The following is a 25713-nucleotide window of genomic DNA, read 5'->3' on the forward strand; positions in this document are numbered from 1 at the left end:
GAACATTGGTTTGTTCAGGAGACGATTGACCCGGGAGAAGTTGCGAAGGATTAGTGGTGACCAACCATGCATCAGGAATGAGCTGAGGAGGAAGGGTCTTTGCTTCACCCGCAAAGAACCTTGAGGACTTGACCGCTCATGCTTCACTGATGCGGAGGAGATGACAGAGGTAGAGCAGGAGGAGATTCTTTCTTACTTGCAGGATGAGAATTCTGCTTTGGATAAGTCCATGAGTTCATATGAGGATGCCTTTGAGGAGCTTGAGCAGTCATGTGGAGTTTGTGACGACAGGCCATATTTATATTCTGGTGTGTATGGTGAGCAATCAGTGGACCCTATAAGAGACATTTAGGGTGATGAGTCACTAGTGACGATTCAGTGTGAGCAACATATGGTAGAGCATGAGTCAACTGATGAGGATAATATGCACGGTATGCATGATGAGCCTTTCGTGGAGAGCCAGTTCGAGGTTCATGTTGAATCCATGATAGAGGAGGATGAGAAACCTTCTTTTGGACTGACCATTGATGAGGAGAAGAAAGATGCACAGACAGGGTTGTACTACTTGCAGACACTCGTCATCAGGAAGTGCTGGAGCTTGACAAGATAGATTTGCAGGAGGTTGGTAGATTGGAGGAGCTTGGTGTTTCGAGTCAAATGAGGGAGGATCATTTTGAGATGGTGGTGCATCCATCTTTGGGTCCACCCACTAATGAGGCATAGGTAGGATGCAAAGCAACTGACAAAGTTGCAGTACTTTCAAGGTGCAACCCTCTCCAGGAGTACATAGATAGGGCTTGCAGTGTAGCTTGCCCACTTTTTCCTATTATAGCAAGAGGAGCAGGATTTCTTGCACAAATCTTATTGATGGACCCGATAGAGAAATGCGAGTTGGGCATGGTGCAACATAGGGGACTTGTTCCATATACAGGTGCCTACGCATTCGATCCTTCCCATACGTTGGATTAATAGGAGATCATGAGTTGGTGTCTTGTTGATGGAGTGTCATTCTTAGTCGGGAGCGTAGTACAACAGGGGCCCTTAGAGATAGGGGCACTACCTGCCCCAGTTGGTAGCAGGGCATAGGTTGGCTGTCCATTAGCGCTCCATCACCGCATCAACATAGTGGGGTTGAACTTGGTCTATGCCAAGGGTTGGAATGGATAGAGGTGATGAGTTGGCATTCTACTTGTGAAGTAGAATCTATGATCAGAGACAGAGTAATGTCAGATCACAAATGATTGGCCATGGTGGCATTGGGATCCTGGTGGATCTACTGGTAGCAGGTTGAGTCAGAGATGGGTTTGGGATCCAGGTATTGAGGGATCCAATTATGTTTTGGATTTCTTGGAGGCATGCTGTGGAGCAATGGTTCATATGGGATCCTAATATCAATTGGCAGATTCCTCTACAATGGATAGGTGAAAATTGCTTGAGGGCAAGCAATCTTGGGGTGGGAGGATTTGTTATGTCCCCATTTTTATTTTCCTTTATAGTACAACTAGGATGGGTTTCTAGAGTATGTGATGGCCAAGCCACAGGAGCAGGGTTAGATCATCAAGGGTCTCGGGGGAGTTTTGAGGAGTTTTTATGAGATCCGATGGCATTTGCTTGGCATATTCCATCAACCACACAACTTGCCTTTTGTTCTGTTGCATTTCGACAACTTTAAAAAAATAGCATTATTATGGGGCCTCACTTAATTAACTATGCTCAAGGTGGCATTCCGGGAAAATGATTTGATGGAACACCTCAGTGTAATAGCTCGTTGGAACCAAAACGAGAAGATATACAGGAAGGAATACTGAGAAGTGACCTCCAGTGGGTGGAGAGAGTATGGTGGGCGATTTACCATTTTCTTTAACTAAAAATGACTTTAATTAGTCATTTAATTAAGGAAAAATAATTAATTGGAGGAAAAGGCCCAAAAGTGACTTAAGTGAAATAAAATAAAATTAAAAGGTCACTTAAGATAAAGTAAATGGAGAAGTTTCTAGAATAAATATAAAATAATAAAATAAGATGCTTCTAAAGGCTTGGAGATTTATCCATCAGATCTATAAAAGAGGAGGAGGAGGTCATTTGGAGACATCTTGGAGTTGAATTTTCTTTCTTGTGGAGAGGTTTGGAGAACCAGGAGTTTCCAGCTTCAGCAGTAACCCCAGGACGGAAACCCTCGGGTGACGCAGTGAGTGGGCAAGCACCCAACTCTTCCCTTGGTGAATTCATCCAGAATTCACAGGTTGTGCTTCGCAGTTCAGTTATTTTGGTGGCCCAATTTAGTGTTGTAGCAACTATCTTTTGAGGCCATTACCTCAGCCATTTCCAGTTTTGTACCAACATTTTCTATATTAATAAAATAAGGCCGAGTTCTACTGCATGTGCATCTTGTTAATTCTTCAGTTGCAGATTATATTTCTAGTTTTTGTCGTTAATCTGACGGTTAAATGTGTGCAAATTGTTATGTTAATTGACAACTTAATTTTTTGAAGAATTTTTTGACAAAAATTTGATTTGGGACATTACAGAGGTATTAAAGCATTCTTTGTTTTGCTGTGAAATTTGTGGTTCGATTTATGCAAATTGTTTATGGAGTTGATGGCTAAATTCTTTGAAGCAATTTGCTGCTAAATTTATATTTGGAACATTACAAGTTGGCACAGTTGAAGGAATTCGACCTTGTGGAAGCAGTATAAATAGAGACAATTTTACTGATTTGGAGGAGCATTCACACAAAATTTATTTGCAATAGAAAGAGAAAAGAAGAGCGAATTCAAGGAGAAGAAGAACTAATCCAAGGAGAAAGCAAAATCGAAGTTTGGAGCATCTCTCTCTCTCTCTCTCTCTCTCTCACGTGCAAGATTTTTAGTGTTTTTTGGGCAAGTTGTAGGCGCCAAAATTTCTGCAAAACTGTAGATCCAAAATTTTGTTGTTGGGGGGCCGAAATTCTGTATTGAATCAATATTTGAGGAGTTGACACTTGGTGACTTTGGCAGAAGGGTCTTGGATTGCCTCATCTTGATTTGAATCTACTAAAGGAAGAGTGTGATTGGGTTTTCCCCTTTATAGGGTTTTTCCCTGGCTGAGTGCCTTCATCTTGTGTTTCTTGTTCTTATGATCTTCATGAACTTTTAATTTGGTAATTGCTTGATGAAGGACAACATAATAAAGAAGTAAAAGAAGCCAACACACATCACAAGTAATTATCAAGAAAAGAGGAATCAAACCTTAATATTTACATGTACTGATTTCTCTACATGGTATCTGAGCTAAGGTCAAGAAGCATTGGCAGCTTGAAAATCATTATTGTTTAGAAGCTAAAGCACTGATTATGCATCTAAAATAGTTGAGCACAAGAAATCTAGGCCGAAGGGTTAAAGAAGATTATTTTCGAGACTGTTTTGCCTCTATTTCAGGATCAAATAAGAGCAGAAGCTAGCTATAGACTTAAAGAACAAAAATTGTATGGTTTGGAAAAATGTCCTCAATGCAAGGTCAAGCTACCTCAAAGGAAAACCAAGTTTGGAAAGAGCATATCTCTAGCCTTATATTTGTGACTAAGACCATAGACCTGGGAAAGGTATTAGAAGAGTTAATAAGCAAAGTCGTGAAACTTCAATTGGAGTTAAAGAAGGCCAAACTATGAGGCTTAACCAAGCCAAAATCTCTGAAGGTAAGATCTGTGTATAAACTTTAAAGTACAGGGCCTGAAGTGACCTCAGAAATCCGAAATTTAAGTTATCTCAGAGATTTGAAGGGCTGAACTACAATCACTTTGAAAGAAGACAAGACCACTATGAAATAGGACGAGAATCAGTGTACCTATATATAATCCTTGAGCCTCAATCAAAGCTGACATAGAAGAATCATATGTGAGGAGAAATCTTTTTGGAAGCCTGTAGTAGCTTCTCCATTACACAAGTTATGCCAACCCTAGTTTAAGAATCAAAGAAGGCTATATGAATCTTGGAAGAAGGTTCTTTGTAGGAAATAGTGAGACAAAATTGTTCATCTTCAACTTGTGGAAGGATCCATGAAGTCCTCATCAAATACAAGTTAGTACTAACATTACTCTTTATGTTATCTAATAATTTGTCTTTAGTTTGCAAGGAAAGGGAAACAAGCTCAATGGAATATCAAGCTTTGAAGCATGAAAGACAAAGGTACGTAAGTTTTGAGGTATGCATAACTTGTTAATTTGTTAAGAATCTGATGTCTTAAGGTTAGTTCATTGTATGATTATAGGGTTGGCAAGTTCTGTTTAAAGATTGTTAATGACTAGATTTTGTAAACCCTAGATAGTATATACTATATATGAAAGACTCACTCTCATTCACTTGTTTCCTTTCTCACAAATGTACCATTTTAAAATTTTCTTTGGATTACTAACTCTTTCATGTCTAGGGTTTGCTATAAAATCTTTAAGATTCTATATTGTTAGGGTGTTTAATCTCTAGTTTTAATCTACCCTTATCATTCTATGTACTTTTTGTTCACTTTTAGTACAACCCTAATATTTAGGATTCACTATGAAAACACTAGCCTTTTGATGTTTAGGGTTTTGTGATTTTTTGATGAAACCCTGGTCTACTTAGGGTTTGTTGATAAAGTCTAGAACATATAATGAAGTCCTAATCTCTTGATGTTTAAGGTTTGTTGAGATAAAACCCTAACTTTTTATGGTTTGTTGTTAATATCTAAGTTATATGATGAAACCCAAGTTTTTTAGGGTTTGATGAATTAGTGTTTATGAAAAAACCCTGCCAATAGTCAATGTCAATACCTAGGAATGAAACCCTAGGTGTATGTACTTCCATATGATTGAAACCCTAGCCCAAATTGTTGAATATCTAACCTTGAAATTTTGATATTTGTATTTAGTGTTTATGACAAAAACGCTAGTAGAAATTTGATATGATGTCCCTAGCCAAAATTGTTGAGTATCTAACCTTGAAGTTTTAATATTTGTATTTTGGGTTTACGACAAAAACTCTAGTAGAAATTTGATATGATGTTCTAGGGCATAAATTTCATTATGATTAAATTTAATTGCTAATGTCTAAAGTTTAATTTTTGGTAAAAGAATCTAGGGTTTGTGACAAAACCCTAGCATATATTTCTGTGAAAGTCTAGGGCATGAAAAGTGTAGACCTTGTTGATTGGAAACCTAACTAGGTTTAGGTTTTGAACGTCTAAAGTTTAATTTCTTGTTTTAAGTTTTTGGTAACCCTAGATGCTCCTATTATGATAACATGCTAACCCTAAATTGATAAAGTTAACTTCATGCTCTTGCATATTTATGCTTGGTTATACTTGTTATTGAGATTTGTAGGTACATAATCTTCAAGATGTTGAAGATATCTTGCCTACCTCATACTTGTTGATGACTTAATGATGATGTTGAGCATGAAGGAAAGAGGGAGCTACAAGAACCTTGATAACATTGAAGTTTGCATCACTGGTTAATAGATAACCTTGTTGCCATGTGAAGATAGAAGGAATGATGTTCTAGTTCTCCGATGATATGATGAGGCGAAAGAAAGAGCCTGTATAGTTGAAAGAATAAAGTTGTTGATCTTTCTAGGTTGAGAGGGAGCTTGGATGAAGGAAAGTGTGTATCCTCCATAAGAGGACATGATCTTGGAAATATGAAGAATATCGATAGCGAAAGAATAAGATTAGAGAATAGCTAAAGCACTATAGTTGATTGTTCTTAATTGATAAACTTGCAAACAAAACTTGGATATGTTAAAAAGTCTTGAAGCTATTGATTTGGGGTAGCATCGGATGTGCTCAAGCCACAAAAATGGGTGGAGAGGCTAAAGCACATGAGATCTCCAATACCCAGAAATGGTTTGGGCAGATTCTAAATAGTTTTGGAGATAGTAAAATAATTAATATTTTTGATGGAGTCCCTAAGTCTAAACTTAGGGAAAATAAAATATTAATGTGAATTAATATAAAACTGAGTTAGAAGGGTCTAAAAGTCATGGATCAAACCAAATCTAATCTTAGCAATTGATTAGAGATTTAATCTCGGCTATTGAATTATCAACGAGAAAAGTATAAGAGGAGGCTTGAGGGTCACTTGGAGAACACACCGAGTTGATCAGAATTCGATTTTCTGGGGTAGGGCTTGCTGATGAAATCAAAGGAGTGATCAAAGTTGTAGTTGAGGGGTAGTAAATATAGAAGCAGAGAGGGTAGCAGGAGCATCAACACAGAAACTAGGAGAGAGGGACGCAGAGCCAGCTAGAGGCCACACAGAGCCAGTCAGGGTCCACACAGAGGCAACCAGGAGCTGCCAGTGCCAGAGAGAGCCAACGTGGGTGACACAGAGGCTCTAGAGGCTGATGCAGGGTCTCTAGAGGCTAACGTAGGGCGAGTTGGGGTGACGCTGGGCTGATGCTGGGTCAGAGAGGCTGACACAGTCCCTAGAGGCAGACACTGGAGATTTCATGGGGCAAATTGGAGCTGAGAGCTGTGGGATTGTTCATCCGAGGTTTTAGTCGGAATCTCTGTCTCCGACTGAGAGGTACTACTGCCGAGATCATTTTTTGTTGGGTGAGACGGTTTGGCACCCAAATTGTATTCTAAAACTGCGTAATAATAAGACCCTCAGATAGCTGCACCAGTTTTCCCACATTAGGTTTTTCGGGGACATTAGTCCAAAAACAACGGTGTCACTTGTGTGCTTGTTTTTCCTTTAGTTTATGATCTGTAATGTGTTGAGCCTGTACTTATATTTATTTTCAGTATTTATATGGTAAATAATTTGTTAATTAAACAGAACAAGTAGGCAGAAATAAATCAGAAAGTACATGAAGGATTTCTAACAGTTAGACTTAGAAATTCCAACATGGTATCAGAGTGTGGTTGCAGATCACAGGAGAACTGAGGGCATTAGCCGAACAGGGCAGCAGCAACAGAAACAACTGTCCCGAGTGACAGAAGTTGTTCCTAGCGGAAAAGCAACAAGGGGGGGTGATGCAGTGCCCGCATCATCAAGTTTGAGTTGAGAGGAGGATTAACGCAATGGCAGAAGGGAGCAGACCTGACCTATGCAGTGCCTGGTCATTTTTCTCAGTCAGGAAGGATTGACGCCCGTGGTCAGGAGGTGCAGATTTTGCTGGTGCTGGGATTGCGCAGAGCCTAGAAGCTCTAGCCTTCAGTTTGCTGAGGCATAGGAGGTGTTGGGTAAGTATCAGAGTGAAGTTGGTGGGGTACTGTGGTCAGAACAATACCTAACAGGGCAAGACCAAGGAGGAGGGAGCTGTTACTGAGGATTTCTAGCCAGGAAATCCGGATCAGTGGTGCAACTGCACTAACGATCGAAGTGGGGGCATCTCGACATTGGCAGAGGGGTTTCTAGGAGGGAAATCGAGGCTCAGAGAGAGTCACACCAAGAACTTCCAGAAGGGAAGTAGAGGAGCAACGAAATGGCAGTGAACGGGGTAAGAGACTAGGACAGACTGTACAAAACCTCAAACTTCGTAGTCTGGAAGGCCAGAATCTTGTTCGTTCTAGACAGGAATCGTCTCAAGCACTTCGCCTTGAAGACGATAGTGATCCCAGTTGACCCGATTGAGAATGACAAGTATGAGGAGGCAATAGCGAGGGCCAAGAGCATCATCCTTGACGGGGTCAAGGACCATGTAGTACCACATATTGTCGAGAATGAAACGACAAATGTGATGCGGGAGGCCCTGACGAAATTGTATCAGCATACTTTCGTGCAGAGAAAGATGCTACTTGAAAATCAGCTGCAGTCATACTAGATGCAGAAGGGAGAACATATCGACACCTTCCTCGGTCGATTGAAGGAGATCCGAGATCAGCTGACTTCTATAGGGGCCACGTCGGATCAAGAATTGATGGTGAGGACAGCCTTGAACGCAGTCTCAGAAGACTGGGAGGTGTTTGTATAGAGCATACTGGGCAGGTTGACCCTTCTAGATTGGGAGGAACTGTGGGCGACTCTTCGCCAATAAGAGATCAGAAGGCTGACCAAGGCGGGAAGTAGCGACAAAGGGGTCAGAATCAAGGAGGAAGAGGAGCATGCTGCCCTAGCATCTGAGGGAAAGCAGGAGAAACAGAAGAAGAAGGACCTCTCCAGGGTCAAATGCTTCCACTGTGGGGAACTAGGTCAGTATGCGAGCTAGTGTCCAAGGAAGAAGAGCAAGGGAGAGGCTTCCGAGACCAAGGCTGCGCCAACAAGGGTGGAGAAGGAAGTGAAGACAGATGATGACTGTGCCATGAGTGCTCACATGGACTACAGGCGATGAGGGGACTCAAGTGGGGAGACATCGAGCTGTAGTCAGATGGACTACAGGCAATGAGGGGTAGGATCCTCGAGGTACACAGCCTCTTGGATTATACCTTGCTATGGGAGCCCTGAAGAGTAGTAGTAATGGAGGATGTCAGTAGAGACAGATGCAGATGGAGCGACAGAGGGAGCTACAGTGCAGGAGTTCCAGGACAGCGTGAGGCAGTAGTGCAAGGTGCATGGAGTTGTTGCAGCAGCGTAGAGGTCAGAGAGGGAGCACTTGTCAGCTACAAAAGGAGTTTCAACATCGAGGGTGTCTCTAGCCTGACAGAGATGTCAGAGTTGGGAGATCAGTTGCTAACTTCTCAGTAGCTGAGTTGTAGTGCGGCAATTAGCAGTGGCACTGTTATGGGCAACACGATGCAACATGATGAGAGGGGTTGTCGTATAGATGCAACAGTGACAGTGGCAAGGCCATGGGTAGTAGTACATGATGCAACAATGCAGAGGATGTTGGGCAACATGCTTAGCATCAGTTCAGTGACTAATGCCGGATGATCATGGTGATGCCCAGTGAGGAGTATTACTAGAGCACAGTCTTCGCTAAGAGGGAGTGTTGATTTGGGGTAGCATCGGATGTGCTCAAGCCACAAAAATTGGTGGAGAGGCTAAAGCACATGAGATCTCCAATACCCAGAAATGGTTGGGCAGATTCTAAACAGTTTGGGAGATATTAAAATAAATAATATTTTTAATGGAGTCCCTAAGTCTAAACTTAGGGAAAATAAGATATTAATGTGAATTAATATAAAACTGTGTTAGAAGGGTCCAAAAGTCATGGATCAAGCCAAATCTAATCTTAGCCATTGATTAGAGATTTAATCTCGGTCGTTGACTTGTCAACGAGAAAAGTATAAGAGGAGGCTTGAGGGTCACTTGGAGAACACACCAAGTTGATCAAAATTCAATTTTCTAGGGTAGGGCTTGCTGAGGAAATCGAAGGAGTGATCAGAGTTGCAGTTGAGGGGCAGTGAATAGAGAAGCAGAGAGACGGAGAGGGTACCAGGAGCATCAATGCAGAAGCCGGGAGAGAGGGATGCAGAGCCAGCTAGAGGCCACGCAAAGCTAGTCAGGGCCCACACAAAGGCAGCCGCGCAGTGCCAGAGAGAGCCAGTGTGGGTGACACAGAGGCTCTAGAGGCTGACGCAGGGTCTCCAGAGGAGACGCAGGGTCTCCAGAGGCGACGCAGGGCGAGTTGGGGTGACGCTGGGCTGACTTTGGGCTAGAGAGGCTGGCACAGTCCTTAGAGGCAGACGTTGGAGATTTCGTGTGGCAGATTGGAGCTAAGAGCTGTGGGATTGTTCATCTGGGGTTTTAGCTGGAATATCTGTCTTCGACTGAGAGGTACAACTACCAAGATCATTCTCTGTTGGGTGAGCCGGTTTGACACCTAGATTGTATTCTAAAACTGCTTAATAATAAAACCCTCAGATAGCTGCACTGGTTTTCCTGCATTGGGTTTTTCCGGGGACATTAGTCCAAAAACAATGGTGCCACTTGTGTGCTTGTTTTTCCTTCAGTTGATGATCTGTAATGTGTTGAGCATGGACTTGTATTTATTTTCAGTGTTTACATGGTAAATAACTTGTTAATTAAACAAAACAAGTAGGCAGAAATAAATCAGAAAGTACATGAAGGATTTCTAACAATTAGACTTAGAAATTCGAATAGAAGCTTGGATATTGTTGATTTAGTTTATAGGGAGAGATGAAGCATCTTGGGTTGCATGCCTGTATGATGCTTTAGAGGACATTTGGCTGGCCTGTGATGATGTCTAGATCCCGAAGAGGGAGGGTATCGTATGTCTTGTGGAGCTCTGATCTTGGATACAATACCCAGATCACTGTGGTTTGCTGTTAGAGTTGAAGCTTGATGGTACCTATAGTGGCATATTCTTGGATAACACCTTAGTCCCAACCGGTTAGATACCTTGGTCAAGTATCTAATCTTTAACATTGCATATGCTATGAATCTTCATAGATCATATCATTTTGAGTACATCCTTGTACCTACGTATGTATTATTATGAATACCTCCTTAGTTAAGAGACAATGTTGAAGAATGTAACTAGTGTCAATCTTCATAATTGTATTTGAGTCATGATGTAATGTATTTGTCAAAAGAAAGAGAAATAAATTTTATTGCAAAAGATCAGTGTAGGGTAGCTGTTATGATTTCGAGGAGGGAAGCTCTGAAACGAAGCGAAGGCAAAATTTTGGAGGGTGGTTGTAGCCACTACAACACAAGTGTAACAACCAAAAGAGATCAAGGGGACATGAGCACAAACTAAGCCCACACTTTCCGCCAAATCCCCCCATTAATCCATACCTAGAAGTATCCATGATAGGTTAACCCAATACTCAATTACCAAATGACAAGACATACCTTTAGATTTGGGAGGCCCACCTTCAAACATACAATCAATACAGGTGTGTGAGGGACCACATGGCTAGCTCAGGTGGCAGAGAAATGACAGAACGAGCTAGTAGGAGGCATCAAGGGGTTGCCCGCTGAGGCTCATCATGGAGAAAAATTTCTCTTGGGGAATCACCCACAAAGTGGTGGGTAACAGGTTTCATGCTTGGGTCATCATGTTTATAGGTCAAATCCTCCATTGTAGGCTTCTAAGTTTTATGTTGAGTCAATAAAGTCATTGTAAATTTTATTAGACCCTTATTGGGCTTTTGTATCATGTAAACAGATCTATTTTTGAGTTAAATAGGTCATTTGACACCTCTACACCAAGTCGTATGAAGATGAAGTCAGCCTACATTAGGGCAATTCGACCCCCATAGGAGGCTATATATAGACAAACAGTTCGATCCATTTGGTCACTCACTCAACAAGCTTGATATACAAGAAACAGAGGCAAAAAAAGGTGCGAAATTCCAAGGAAAGGAAGAAGATTGAAGGAGAAGACAATGTTGAAGTTTTGGACCATCTTTCTCTGACACATGCGATGTTACTAGGCTATTGCTAAGGCCGAAATTTTGAAATCTATTGCAGGTCGAAGTTTGTTGCTGGGGTCAAAGTTCTGCTGTTGGGGAGGATGAAATTTTGCTGTTGCCAGGTTGGAATTCTAGGTCGAAGTTGCTACTGGGAGAACATCACTTGAAGAAGAAGGAAGGGTTGACTTGGTGATTGGAGGAACTCTTTGTCTAGGTAAAAATAGTCTTGGATTATCTCATCTTGTCTTTGAATCTATTGAAGGAAGAGTTCTGACTGGGTTTTCCCCTTACAGGGGTTTTGCCTTGGCTATTTGCCTACATCTTGTGTCTTTTGTTCTTGTGATCTTCATATACACATATATTGGTAATTGCTTGATGAAACATAATATAACAAAGAAGTAAAAGAAGGCAACATAATTCACAAGTAATTATCAAAGAAGAGTGATCAAACCCTAATTACTACTAGCATTGATTTCTCAACACTTCCTAGGCCTGAGATATCTTGGTCCTGTTCATCAAGCTTCTGAGGCCTCTCGGCATCCTTCCTCCCAGCCTGTGGCGCTCCTGCAACTCGGCCCTCCTGTGGTCTTCCTGTAAGTCGGCCCTCCTGTAGTCTTCCTGTAGCTCGACCCTCCTATTACTCAACCCTCCTTTACATTCTGCCTCAGAATAAACTTGTCCTTCTAATTCTGCTTCATAAATTCGTCCTTTAAATTTTTCCTTAAAAATGTCCCTTTTTCGTGCATGTGAGCAAAAACAATAGTAGATGATGTTGATCCAAATTGTGGTCTAAGTGAGGAGGTCAAGTGGGTATATATAGTGATCTCATGGTGCCCCAAGGGGCACGTCTCTTCTTGCTGGGCCAACTTAAACAATTGGAGACGACTTGTACTTTTGGAGACAAAAATTAAATTCTAAATTCTAATTTTAAATTTCTTCTTTTAAATTTTTCTTTGGGGTCGACTTTAGTGAAGAATACCGCCCACAACTACCAAAATTCAACAATCTCTTTTGGCATCAGATTGTGAGATGCCCCGAGTCTAGCATGTAATTATGCAAAGTTTGATCAAAAGTCTTAATATTGTCATAGAAAGGTGGAACATGGTTTTCTTCTCTTTCAAGATAGGGCACAACAAGGACCCTAGGATAATCATCTTGTTGAGCCAAGAGGCTTATTCTACAACCTAGTGTGAAGGTGATGTGTAAGTATGTCTGTCCATCTTAAAATAAAAATAAAATATTATTTAAATAGAAAAGCAATGTCGACTATAATAAAAAAGAAAAAAAATATGCTATGCATATTTAATTAGTTATCCATATGACCTAAGTAATTTCATGTAAAGTAATTATAGTAAAATTATATATGTAAGATATTTAAACCTTATACTTTTCAAAAAAAAATTAACACGTGGTATCAATTTCATATATATCTATATGTAGAAAAAAATATATTAAAATAAAATATTTTAATGTTGTATTGAATAAAATATCCAATGTAAACTATGAATAAAATGTTTTAATATGAATTAATATTGACCTATATTTAAAATAATATGATAAATTTCTCAATGCACATGTTATGTAATGTCTATAACATTCAAAAATACAATTTAAACAATAAAAAATTACACATTGCTTTTTGCACTCTAAAATAAGTTTGCACCTGAAGAAATTTGATCCCTCTCGGCTCATGTTAGATCCATGGTTAAGATGGATCTATGCTGCTATATTAATTGGATCAGTGAGTGTTGCGTGGTTGGGTTCTTGTATGTTCGAAGGTTTACCAATAAATTTATTTACATCCTCTTTGAAAGCAGGTATTTTTACAATTTCATTGAAGGGAACAAGAATCTTAATTTTATTTAATTCATGCATCAAATTAAAAGAATTAGGATGCACTAGGGGTCCTTGATGAACTTCTTTATTTTGAGTACTTTTCTTTTACTAACCTTTCGGTGATTATGTATCCTTGTTGGGAATCTCCATGAATCATGATTACACTATCTTGGGTCTTGAGAAGTATTGAAACTTATTTCACTGCGTTTATTGTATATGTCATGACTTATGATCAATTTGGTCCCTTCTGGATGATGTCTGTGTCAATAGAAAGTGCCATCTTTGCTTTTTTAATTTAAAATTTACTTGCTTAAAGGTTTAGGTGACATGAGATAGCATGTGGTTAGATATTTTGAACTATCTGACTTTCTGACCAGACTAGAAGGCACTGGAATTAACTATAATTTAGTGTTCTTCCAGGTGTTCTCAAACAGTAAGCCCTCCGTTTCTTTTATTTCCTTTTATGGGTTTGTATAAAAATTAAGGTGGAAGCTTTTTACTTTGAGGTTTACTTGCTTAGAGGTTTTGGTGACACGAGATTGAAGGTTGTGAGGTATTTGATCATATCTAACTTTATGAAAAGACTACAAGGCTCTGGAAGTAACTGCATTTTAGTGATCTTGCAGGTGTTCCCAAAAATCAAGGATCCACTTCAGGTATGCCATGATTGTGCTTTAATACAGAATTCTATCTATTCTGTATCTCTACGCTATATTTCTTATACTCCATGAGTATTCCATGGAATCTGAAATTCTTACTGTAACTCACAATTCATCATCCTTCATTTTGTTCTTGGTATGGTATGTTTTGTATTATTTATATTTCTTAGCATAGTCACATGCCTACCCAGGTCTAATTCCAATGTTCTATTTAGTTTTATATTTCTTCCTTGGTAGTGTAAGTAGTTGAACCAAAGTTCATGGATTTGACTGTTCATACCTAAAGCCAGTTGATAGCAACAGAATGAGATTCTAAGTTTTCTATAAGTTATGCCTGCTTGCAAATCTTAACAATTTTTTATTTCCTTTCTTAATGCAAAGTCCTTTCAACATTTTTGTTTAATTATGCAGGGTGGTATCATGGTATTTATAAGTTCGTACTTTGACTTTGTTCGGCTACGAAATTACATGAAATCTCAGGACACCTCATTTTGCTTGGTTGGCGAGTAAGTATCGCTTTTATAGTTTAATTTACTTTCCTAGTTGGATTGCTTTTATTATGTCTTTTTTCTCCAGAATGCAATATGTTTCTAAGTCACTTTTAAGTGTTGATGTTTGAATTTGAGGACAATGAAATTGGAAAAGTTATGTCATGGAAAAGAATATGGTAAAATTTCCCATTAAGTTTGGAAAAAAGATTTAGGCAATTTTGTTATAACTTCAGATATTCAAACAAAAAGCAAATACAAATATCGTTCAACTTCAAATTTGACCCAAAAAAATATTAAAATGTCAAGACTAAAGATTGTCATGTTCAACACCTTTATTTTAAGAGCTTTATGAAAATAATCTACCTGGCCAATTAAACTCACCATTAAATTATTCATTCTTGAGGTTCAAAGAAATTTGGGACAGTAACTAAGGTTTGATTCAATTTTATCAGGACGAGACCGAACCGGTCTGAACCAGTCAGTTTGACTGGTTTGAGGCCAAAACCAGAAGCCTAGTATTTGATCGTATTGCCTTACAAATGCTATGCAATTCATGGTAATGTTAAATTCTTAAAGTAAAAGGATGAAAATGACTCAACTTAGGTTATTTGAGAGTGGTTTTGACCTCATTGGATTTCATATGGAGAAAGTAGAATTTTATATCTCACTCAAAATCCAATAGACATAACAATTTTCCAGGATTTTAGGATTGGGGGGATTGCAACTCTCCATTGGATTATTTTTTCATGTACGAGGGTGTGGAACTAGTATTTAATCAAGAGCACCAAGCCCTCTATGTACCTTGATGTTAGTGACATTGGTTATTGAACTCCTGTATCATGAGCCCACTAAAAAAAGTACCCATCGCTTAAATAAAACACTGACTTGACATGCTACACTTTTTTTCATGTTATTTTAATTCACTTTTACTTAAATTTTTAACATTACCATGAACTGATACAGAATGTTTGAGAGGGGTTTTGACCTCATTGGATTTCATATGGAGAAAGCAGAATTTTAGTTCTCACTCAAAATCCAACAGATTTAACTGTTTTACAGGATTTTAGGATTGGGGGGATTTCAACACTCCATTGGATTTTGTCATGTACTGTCGAGAAATCTAGGGGCAACAAGTGTAGGTGATTTCTCTTACTTGATAACTGTTTGTGATGTCATTTTACTTCTTTATATTAGCTTCTTCTTTTCACTTGATTGTTATTAGTGTTTTCTTCATCAAACAACTACCAAATCATAAATAACAATGAGACAAAGGACACAAGATATAGGCAATCAGCCAAGGCCAAAACCTCTCCAACTGAGAGGAAAACCCACAAGAATTATTCTCTTCTTATAGAACCTTAATTGATGAATTCCAAGGCCTATGACCCTTGACCAAGACCCTCCAAGACCAAGTCAAACCTTGCTTCTAGCAAGTTCTGCAATTTTGACTTACCAAGCAGATTCTTCTGGAACTTCAACTTGCCCAACAAATTCTTCTGCAACTTTGACTTGCCCAACAAACTCTTCTGCAACTTCGACTTGCCCAGTAAATTCCTCTGCAACTTCGACCTACCCCACAAATCCTTCTGCAACTTCGAGCTGCCCAATGAATTCTTCTGTCCAACAAATGTAGAAACCCTAACACGAGAGAGAGAGAGAGAGAGAGAGAGAGAGAGGCCCAAAAACTTCGATCTAGTTCTTCTCCTTCTTTTTTGTCCTTTTCCAGCTTCTATCTTGAGAAGATCGAACTTGCTTGAATGATTCTCCAAATGAGGTCAAGTTCCTTCTTATTTATAGGCTTGTGAGGGGTATGAATTGCTATCTTTAGGCTGACTTGTCCCTTCATGTAGGCCGACTTGATCTTTGCATCATGACGAGGTCTTGGAGGGTCTTTTGACTCTATTTTGACTCAAATAAATTCTTTTTACAATATGTAACATGCCCAAATGGGTCTTCAATACATGACAATGACTCAATTGACTTGTAGACTAAATAACAAGCCCTAGAAGCACTCAATGGGTGCTTGACCTAAAAATAAATTTCTCTTGAGCATGAAACCCATGCCTCAAGAACAACAATAATAAATTTATTTTTCTCTTTTCATTAAATACATAAAATCATGATTACATATGTCATTATGAAGACTAAACCTAGTTACATATTTCAACACTCCCTCTTAACTAGGGAGGTATTCATAATCTATACAAGGTACTTGGACATTCTCAATCTAAAGAATTCTCATAAGAAGAGTCAGATTGGTAACCCATCTGTATAGCATCATATCATCCAACATTGTTACATAGCAAGGCCTTGACTAACAACTCTATCTCTCCACAAGATCAGAGCACAATGCTGGCGAGACCAATGATTTATAGACACCATCATCATTGTCTCTCAAGGAGCATACCCCACCCGGGTGTTCACATGGTATGTCCTCCCAGGACTATTCTTATTTTGGATTCCTAGTCCTCAAAAAATATTGGTCTTCTACGACTACTCTTATCTTGGATTCCCTACCACATCCTTAAAGAGTATCAGATGCCAGATGCTTACCCAATCCTCCATTCTTTCTTCCAAAGTGAAGACAAGAATGATGTGCCTATCTCTCCCTCTCAACTAGGGAGGATATACCCATTCCTATGAAGGAATGTACCCATTCCTATAAAAGGAATGTACCCAAGCTCCCTCTCAACCAGGGACTTGTCCAAGCTCCCTCTTAGCTAGGGACTTGCTTCCAAGTTCCTTCTTAACCAAAAACTTGCTTCTGGCTCCCTCTTACCTAGGGACCTATTTCCAGCAGCAACTATCTTTTCTTTGGTGGAGATCATGGGACCTTCAACTGCTTGTATAGCTCCTCCATTCGATGTCATGAATTTTGTCTTTATCTTTATGGAGGCTTCATTTGTTCGTAGGGCATCGACCATCCATCACTTTCATTCACAAACCATGTCAGTCATGCCATCCTTCTCTTCATCGGAAAGTGATATTCTACTCTGCATCTGGCTTTTCTTCATACTGCTATCTCTTCCAAGTCATGTTTCCTTTTGAATCTTTCATCCAACCACATGAATGCGTAGTTGTAGGTGACATCTACAACCCTCTTTCTATAGCGCATCCATATATTGTTCAAAATAAAAAATTGTTGAGAAATCAATACAAGTAGATTAGGGTTTGATTCCTCTTTCTTGATAATTACTTGTGAGTTATGTTGGTTGCTTTTACTTCTTTATTATCTTATCTTTCATCAAGCAATTACCATATTATGTGTATGAAGATCACAAAACAAAAGACACAAAATGTAGGCACTATGCCAGGGAAAAACACCCCTCGAGGGGAAAACCCAGTGAAAATTTCTCTTCCTTCAATAGTATTATTTGAGACTCTTCAACCTAGACCAAACCTTCTCTCCACACCAAGTCAACCTTCCAGATGTTCAACCCTTTTGCAGCATCACTTCCACCCTAGCAACTTCAACTATGCAACAACTTATGACATCAGGCAGCAACTAGTAACAACAACACTTGAAGACTTCGATCTCCCAAACTAGGGCACGAAACAGAGGGAGAGTAGCTCCAAAACTTCGATTTTCTTCTTCTCCTTAGACTTGACCCAAATCGCACTTCCTTTAGACTTCTTTGATCCACTTCACACTTCTCTAGCTTCCTTAGAGATATTGAACTAGCTTGAGATGTGATGCTTCATAATGAATTCGACTTACTTCTATTTATAGGTTCTAAGTGAGGTTGAATTGATGTCGTCCTTAGGCCGACTTGGTGTGGAGGTTACATAATCTATATTTGACTAAATAGTAAACCTTTTTACATGATTCAAGAGCCTAAGAAGGGTCTTTTTAAATGTATAATGGCTCTATAGACTCAATATTAATCCTAGGAGTCCACAATGGGGACTTTGACTAATATAATGATGACCCAAACATGAAACCCATGCTTTAATAAGTCATTGATGCAATAATAAAATTATTTTCTTTATTATTTTGACAAGTACAGTTCATGATGACTCATATACATTAATGAAGACCGAACCTAGTTACATTTTCCAACACTCCCTCTTAACTAGGGAGGTATTCATAATATACAAATACAATGGAAGATCTCGAACAATATGAACAATGAAGAGTTTAGGCACCATAATGCCATGGACTAGATTCTTGACCAGGGAAATCTATCTATTGATCTCTCATCAATTTAGGCACTGCAATGCCACAAACTAGATTCTTGCCCAGGGCAATCTATCCATTGGTCTCTCATGCATTTATGCATTGCAGTGGCACGCACTAGATTCCTGACCAGGGCAATCTATCCAAGTGGGAATAAGGTGGAATCAAGCTTTCAACCTCTCTAGGTACCATCAGTCTTACTTGATGACCACTAACCCAGGGACCTAGGTGCATATCCATCGTTAGAGCTCTACGACCCACGCCACCCTTCCTACTTTAGGACCTAGACATCAACACAAAGTGCCGACCAGATGTCCTCCCAGGCAATGTTTCACTCACAAAGCCTCAACAAATCTCTTCCAATCTCTTATCATCAACACAATCATCAATATCTACTAAACCAAGCATGTTCCCTAGATATTCAAATTTCTTATTAGGAAGAGCCTTTGTTAGTATGTCTGCTACCTGTTCATCTATTGAGACATACTCCAACTTCACAATCCCATCTTGCATCAGGTTTCTAATAAAGTGGAACTCATTGTTGATATGTTTCGTTCTAGCATGAAACACGAGATCTCCAAACATCTTGATACAACTTTGATTGCCTCAATTAATCACAGTAGGACCTAGAGACTTCTTGAACAAATCTTTCAGAAGCTTCCTTAACCAAATAGCCTCCTTTCCTATTTCACATGCAACCACATATTCTGTCTCAACACTACTTAAAGCAACGAGATCTTACTTCCTACTCATCCATGAGATTATAGTAGCTTCCAAACTAAAACATCCTCCGATAGTGCTCCTTCCATCGGTCTCACTGCCACCCCAATCAGAATCTATGAAGCCAATTAGCTTGACTTCCTTACTATCATAATTTAGGCAGTGATGTATAGTTCCATGAAGATACTTCAATATGTGTTTGGTAGCTATCCAGTGATCATGACGAAGCTCCAATTGAAATTGACTAAGAATGTTCACTGCAAAACATATATCTGGCCTAGTATTTACCAGAAACATTAGGGAACCCATCGACTGTCGATAGGAGGTAGGATCCATGAGACTAGAGTCAGAGCCCCTCAACTTCTTGAGATTGGTGATCATAGGAGTAGTCATCGGCTTGGAATCCATCATCCCAAATTTCTGCAACAACTTGATGATGTACTTTCCTTGCCCCAAATATATCTCCCCAGGCCTCTGTCATACTTCTAAACCTAGGTAATAGTGCATTAGTCCTAGATCCTTCATTTCAAATGCAGCTACCAACATCTTCTTGCATTTTTGAATTCTTCGCTCCACACCTGTGATGAATAGATCATCCACATATAGTAGAATAATGACGGGCTCATTATTCACGACCTTGATGTAGAGATTCAGATCAACAAAACTCTTTACAAACCCAATTCTAAGTAGATATGCATCCATCCTTGCATACCATGCCCTAGGTGCTTGCTTCAAACCATATAAGGCCTTCTTAAGTCTGCAAACATTGGAGTCCCTGCTATTAACTTCAAAGCCTTCGGGTTGTTTGATATACACTTCCTCATCAATGGTCCCATTCAGAAATGCGGTCTTCACATCCATTTGATGGATATTCCAACCCATTGTAGTAGCCAATGAAACCAAAGATCTAATGGTAGTGTACCTTGCTATAGGTGCAAAGCTTTCTTCCTAATCAATGGCTTCCTTTTGAGAGAAACCCCTTGCAATGAATCTAGCTTTGTACTTGTCTATATTTCCATCAACAACATGTTTGATCTTATAGATCCATTTGGAGGTGACAATCGATTTGTTACTAGGTCTAGGAACGGTTTCCCAGAACCCATTCTTCATGATGGATGGATATTCTTCCTGCATCGCTTTCTTCCTCTTGATGAGTAGCTTCCTTGAATGTAGATGGTTCAACTTCAATTAACTTTGTCATATATGCAGCATAACCAGAGTATCTCTTTGGTCTTTTACTTTCCCTGAAGGTTCCTTTTGTAGCTTCATGTCCTTTAACATCTTCTGATGTAATTTTTAACCAATTTGGCCTTTTCCTTGTGGTTGGGATGACCATAGATTGAATAGGATTACTTGGTCCTTCTTCTTCTTCTTGATTTGTAGTAGGGTTTTCATGATGATCTTCTTCTTCTTCAAATATGGGAACTTCTTCGTCATCAGAATAAATAGGAATTTCCTTAGATTTTTTGTAGGCTTGATTTTCATCGAATATGTCATCCCTTCTCACTTTAATATGTCTTTCTTCCTTAATGTAGACTCTATATGCTTTTGAGGAGAGACTATATCCGAATATTCCCTTGATACTTGTAGAGTCCAACTTCTTTCGCTTGTCCATTGGAACATGGATGTATGTTGGACTTCCAAAGATTCAGAGGTGATCCACATTTGGCTTCTTTCCTGTGAATACTTCTTCAGGTGTTATATTATTAAGACTTCTATGAGGACTTCTATTTTAAATGTACACGACTCTCATTGTTGCTTCTCCCCATAAGAATATTGGTAGGTCTCGATCAAGGAGCATAGTTCGAAATTCCAATGCCTTCTTCAATTGACCTATTCTTCCTTTTGACCACTCCATTTTGTTCAGGATAATAGGGAACAATGAACTCCCTCTTAATTCCTACTTCCTTACAATATGCAATCAATTCCTTAGAAGTGTATTCCCCACCATTGTTGGACCTTAGAGTTTTTATCTTTCTTTTGGTTAGGGTTTCCACTTTGGACCTAAACTCTTTGAACTTTTCAAATACTTCATCTTTTGTTTTGAGAAGGTAGAGCCATTTCTTTCTAGAATGGTCATCAATGTATGTTACATAGTAGAGATGACCTCCAAGTGATTTGTTAAACATGGGCCTACACATCAGAATGGATGAGGTCTAATATCTCTTTAGACCTAGTTTCACTATTCGGAAATGAATTTCTTGTATGTTTTCCCAAAGAGCATCCCTTGCACACTCCTTTATGATCTAACTTCATATTGGGGATGCCATGAACCAATTGACTGAGAGTAGGGATTGTGAAAATTTGGTGATCGCGAATCCTACTGTAGCAATTGATAATGTTTCTTCTATTTGTTAAATTAATCAACCAAAAAATTTGCAGTTTCCTACGGCAAATATCAAAACATATACACTAAACCTTCACAAAATAAATACTGTGGAAGAAATAAAAATATTGGAAGAAGAGTTGCACTCACACAATAAAACACCGTTATTTTTGGACCAATGTCCCCGGAAAAATCCAACTTGGGAAAATTGGTGCAGTAGTTGAGGGTTTTATAATTATGCAGTTGTAAATCTGAGTACAAATCTATGGATGCTCAAATCTAGCAATCCATACAGAGAAAATGACTGATAGAAGTCTAGTGAGAAAAATCTCACTTCTACCAGTGATCCGACATTGACCTTAGGTCAAGATGAGCTGCTCCTTGCTGTCTCTCCATCACCCGGCTCAAACCAACGTCTCTCTCTCTTTTGATCAGGTGCTGCTCTGGAAACTCAATCTTCCTGGTCTCTGGGCTCTCACTTCGGATCCTACCACTAAATCTCGGCTTCTCCTCAGCAAAATACAGATCTCCCTTTGAAGCTTTGTGCTGCCTCTCTGCACTACGTCAACCTCTTTGTGGAGTACGTTGTCTCTCTGCTATGCACTCACCAGACTGGAAAAACTTTCTTTCGGCCTTATTATCCCTACCCCTCTGTCATTGCTTCGACTTTACTGAATCACCTCCGGCAACTCACAATTGCTACTATGGAAATTGATTTCCCAGCAAAACCAAATTTCTGGTGGCTCCAAGTGTGTTCTCCAACCCCCATCAAATTTCTTCTTATAATCTCTCGTTGAGACGTCAACGACCAAGATTAAAACATAATCGATGGCTAATATTATCTAGAACTCGATGCATGTCTTCTTCTAGAAGGTTTCACCATGACTTAATTAATACCCTTTAATTAATCAGTTTTCCTAAGTTTAGACTTGGGCACCATTAAAAACAAATTAATTATTTTAATTAAGTCGTGTCTAGGTGGAATTTCTAGAAAAGATTTATGGGTTTTGGAGAATACATTTATTCTAGCCTCTCCACCAGATTTCATGGCTGGAACACATCCGATGCTACAAAAATCAGCACTCCCTCTTAGTGAGGAATGTGTTCTAGCACTGCAACCCACTGAAGAAACACCCTGTCTTTGTACCACCTCCTGTTACGCTGCTGATGTCTAGCTGCTACTGGCCCTGTTGAACTGCTACCAACATTGCATCTGCACTGCAACTCCCTCTCCATTTGTTGTTGTTGCAACTGTAACAATTGCAACTGAAAAGCATCCAAAATATTGAACCAACTGTGGTCAGTATGATGCATCTGTTACCCGAGTCCTTACTGTTGCTAGACTCTGCGCCGTCACTGAAGCCTTTACGCTGTTGTTGACTCTGCACTGTACCAACTGCGATGCTGCCAACTTTTCTCTGCGCTGCTCAGTATTTGACCGCTCTAGCTACTGCATCTGTTACTCTGGCGCCTGACTGAACCAACTGCCACTGATCCATCCTGCTACTGCATGCTATGGGCTTCCGTAGCAAGGTATTGATTCATGAGGTGGATCTCCTCAAGAATCTTGCCCATCTTGTAGCTCTCTGGGGCTGCAAAACCAAATCACCCCACCTCACTCCTGAAGGTATCTCGGTGATCATGGAAAACTATTTCTCCAATCTGGAGGATAGCTTGTCGATCTTTGCATGAGCTACCACCTGGTCCTGCTTCTCCTCCTTGTCCTTCTCCCTGAGAGGACATTGGGTGCTGTAGTGGCCAAGCTCACCACATTTGAAGCATTTCACCTTGGAAATGTCCTTCTTCCTCCTGTGCTGCTCCTGCTGCGCCTTGGATGCAAGGGCCCCATCTTCCTCTTCCTTTACTTGCTTCGACCCACTGCTGCTGTTGTTGCCAGTGATAGTGGTCTTCACCAAATCTCGCCTCATCTCTTCCTGCTGCAGATCAACCCACATACGATCCCCATCTGGCAACTTTTCTCTGCCAAAAATACTCTAGACGAAGACTTGCCACTCTTCGGAAGCACTGTTGAGGGCAAACTGCACCAACTTTGTAGGTTAAGGCGTTGACCATACTGCAGATAACTGATCTCGAATATCCTAAAGTCTAGTATGGAAGGCGTCTATATGCTCCCCTTTCTGCATCCTTGTGCATCTCAGCTTCTCCTCAAGATACACCTTCTGCTGCTCGGAAGATCCTTCGTACAACGTAGCAAGTGCTTCCCACTTCTATCAGGCAGTATCTTTGCCAGCTATGTGAGATACCACATGATCTCGAACCCCATTGAGAATCAACCTCTTTGCTTTTGCCATCTCTTTCTTGTACTTGTTAAGCGTTGTGGGTACAACTACCACACTATCGATATAAGTCTTGAGATCATGTTTGTTTAGAAGGCAGGAAATTCTAGCCTTCTAGATCACATAGTTGGAGGCTCCCTCCAACCGATCTTGATCTCTCAACCTTGCTAATGCCATATCTAAAAAATGGCGAACTCCTCTTCTCCTCTGCGCAGTTGCTGCCCAGCTATTTGCACTCCCTTCTGGAGTGGGTAACTCTGCACACAACTACTGCTGCGCTGCTAGGAAAAATTCGAACTTCTGGGCTAGAAGTCCCGCGAGGAAATAATTCCCATAGTGTGTGATCTTCCTCCCTCCTGAGGCTATTTTGCACTAGCAAATTGCTACAAAATATCTGTGTCCCAGCTGAAGATCTGCTCTGCAAGGAAATTGTTGCTACTCCCTCTGCCTTTATCAATCTTCGATCTAGAAAATTTAGTCTCTGTCGACTCTCCAAAGAAATAATTTTCCTAAAAAACTGACCCTCTTGGCCCAAGGGATTGCGTTGCCTTAGAGGGTTTCGAACTATTGCCTCTGCAGAGATTCATACTGCATCCATCCTTCTGTGCTGAGCTCTTCGGCTTACGATCTGTGCTTTGATACCATGTGAAAATTCGGTGACCCCGAATCCTACTGTAGCAACTGATAATGTTTCTTCTATTCGTTAAATTAATCAACCAAATTATTTGCAGTCTCCTACGACAAATATCGAAACATATACATTACAACTTTCACAAAATAAATACGACGAAAGAAATAAAAACACTGGAAGAAGAGATGCATTCACACAATAAAACACCGTTATTTTTGGACCAATGAGCCCGGGAAAACCCAACATGGGAAAACTGGTACAACAGCTGAGGGTTTTATTATTATGCAGTAGTAAATTTGAGCACAAATCTATGGATGCTCAAATCTAGCAATCCATACAGAGAAAATGACTGACAGAAGTCTAGTGAGAAAAATCTCACTTCCACCGGTGCTCTGACACGGATCGTATCTCAAGATGAGCTGCTCCTTGCTGCCTTTGCGTCACCCTACGCAGATCTGCATCACCCAGCTCAGACCAACGTCTCTCTCACTCTGCTGATGAACTGTTGCTCTGGAAACTCGATCTTCCTGGCCTCCGGGCTCCCACTCCGACTCCTGCCACTGAACTCGACTTCTCCTCAGCAAAATATGGATCTCCCTCTGAAGCTCTGCGTCGCCTCTCTACACTGCGTCAGCCTCTCTATGGAGTACACTGTCTCTCTGCGATGCACTCACTGGATTGGAAAAATTTCTTTCGACCTTACTATCCTTGCCCCTCTCACTGCTTCGACTTTATTGAATCACCTCTGACAACTCACAATTGCTACTTTGGAAATCGATTTCCCAGCGAAATCGAATTTCTGGTGGCCCATGTGTGTTCTCCAACCCCCATCGAATTTCTTCTTATAATCTCTTGTTGAGACTTCAATGACCAAGATTAAAACATAATCGATGACTAAGATTAACTAGAACTCGATCCATGTCTTCTTCTAGAAGATTTCACCATGACTTAATTAATACCCTTTAAGTAATTTGTTTTCCTAAGTTCAGACTTAAGCACCATTAAAAAAAAGATTAATTATTTTAATTAAATCGTCTCTAGGTGGAATTTCCAGAAATGATTTCTGGGAGTTGGAGAATACATGTATTGTAATTTGTAGCCTCTCCACCAAATTTCGTGGCTCGAACACATCCGATGCTACAAAAATCAACAGGGATGACCTTATAATGTAGATGACCATACCTCCTACACCATAGCTCAATGGGATTGATTTCCATATGAACCAAAGCTTGAGGAGGTGGTGTAATGACTCTATAAAGGCTTCCTTCATGAAATCCAATAAAACTAGCTTTATCAATGCTA

At 39.9% G+C, this 25713-nt stretch overlaps 1 protein-coding gene across 5 annotated transcripts in view; it reads left to right on the forward strand.

The window, feature by feature from the left end:
• LOC149155853 (protein NUCLEOLAR FACTOR 1-like) overlaps positions 1–25713 on the forward strand; it is a 252395-nt gene that overhangs the window by 190773 nt on the left and 35909 nt on the right. For all 5 annotated transcript variants that reach the window (XM_089446073.1, XM_089446075.1, XM_089446076.1 and 2 more), the window contains 2 exons: positions 13737–13766; positions 14181–14275. In XM_089446073.1, coding sequence (XP_089302199.1) covers positions 13737–13766; positions 14181–14275 — 125 coding nt within the window. The remainder of the gene's footprint in view (positions 1–13736; positions 13767–14180; positions 14276–25713) is intronic.

This window comes from Pinus tabuliformis, chromosome 9 (genome assembly GCF_031772625.1).
Source record: "Pinus tabuliformis cultivar Carrire ecotype Pingquan chromosome 9, CPIR1, whole genome shotgun sequence".
NCBI lineage: Eukaryota > Viridiplantae > Streptophyta > Pinopsida > Pinales > Pinaceae > Pinus > Pinus tabuliformis.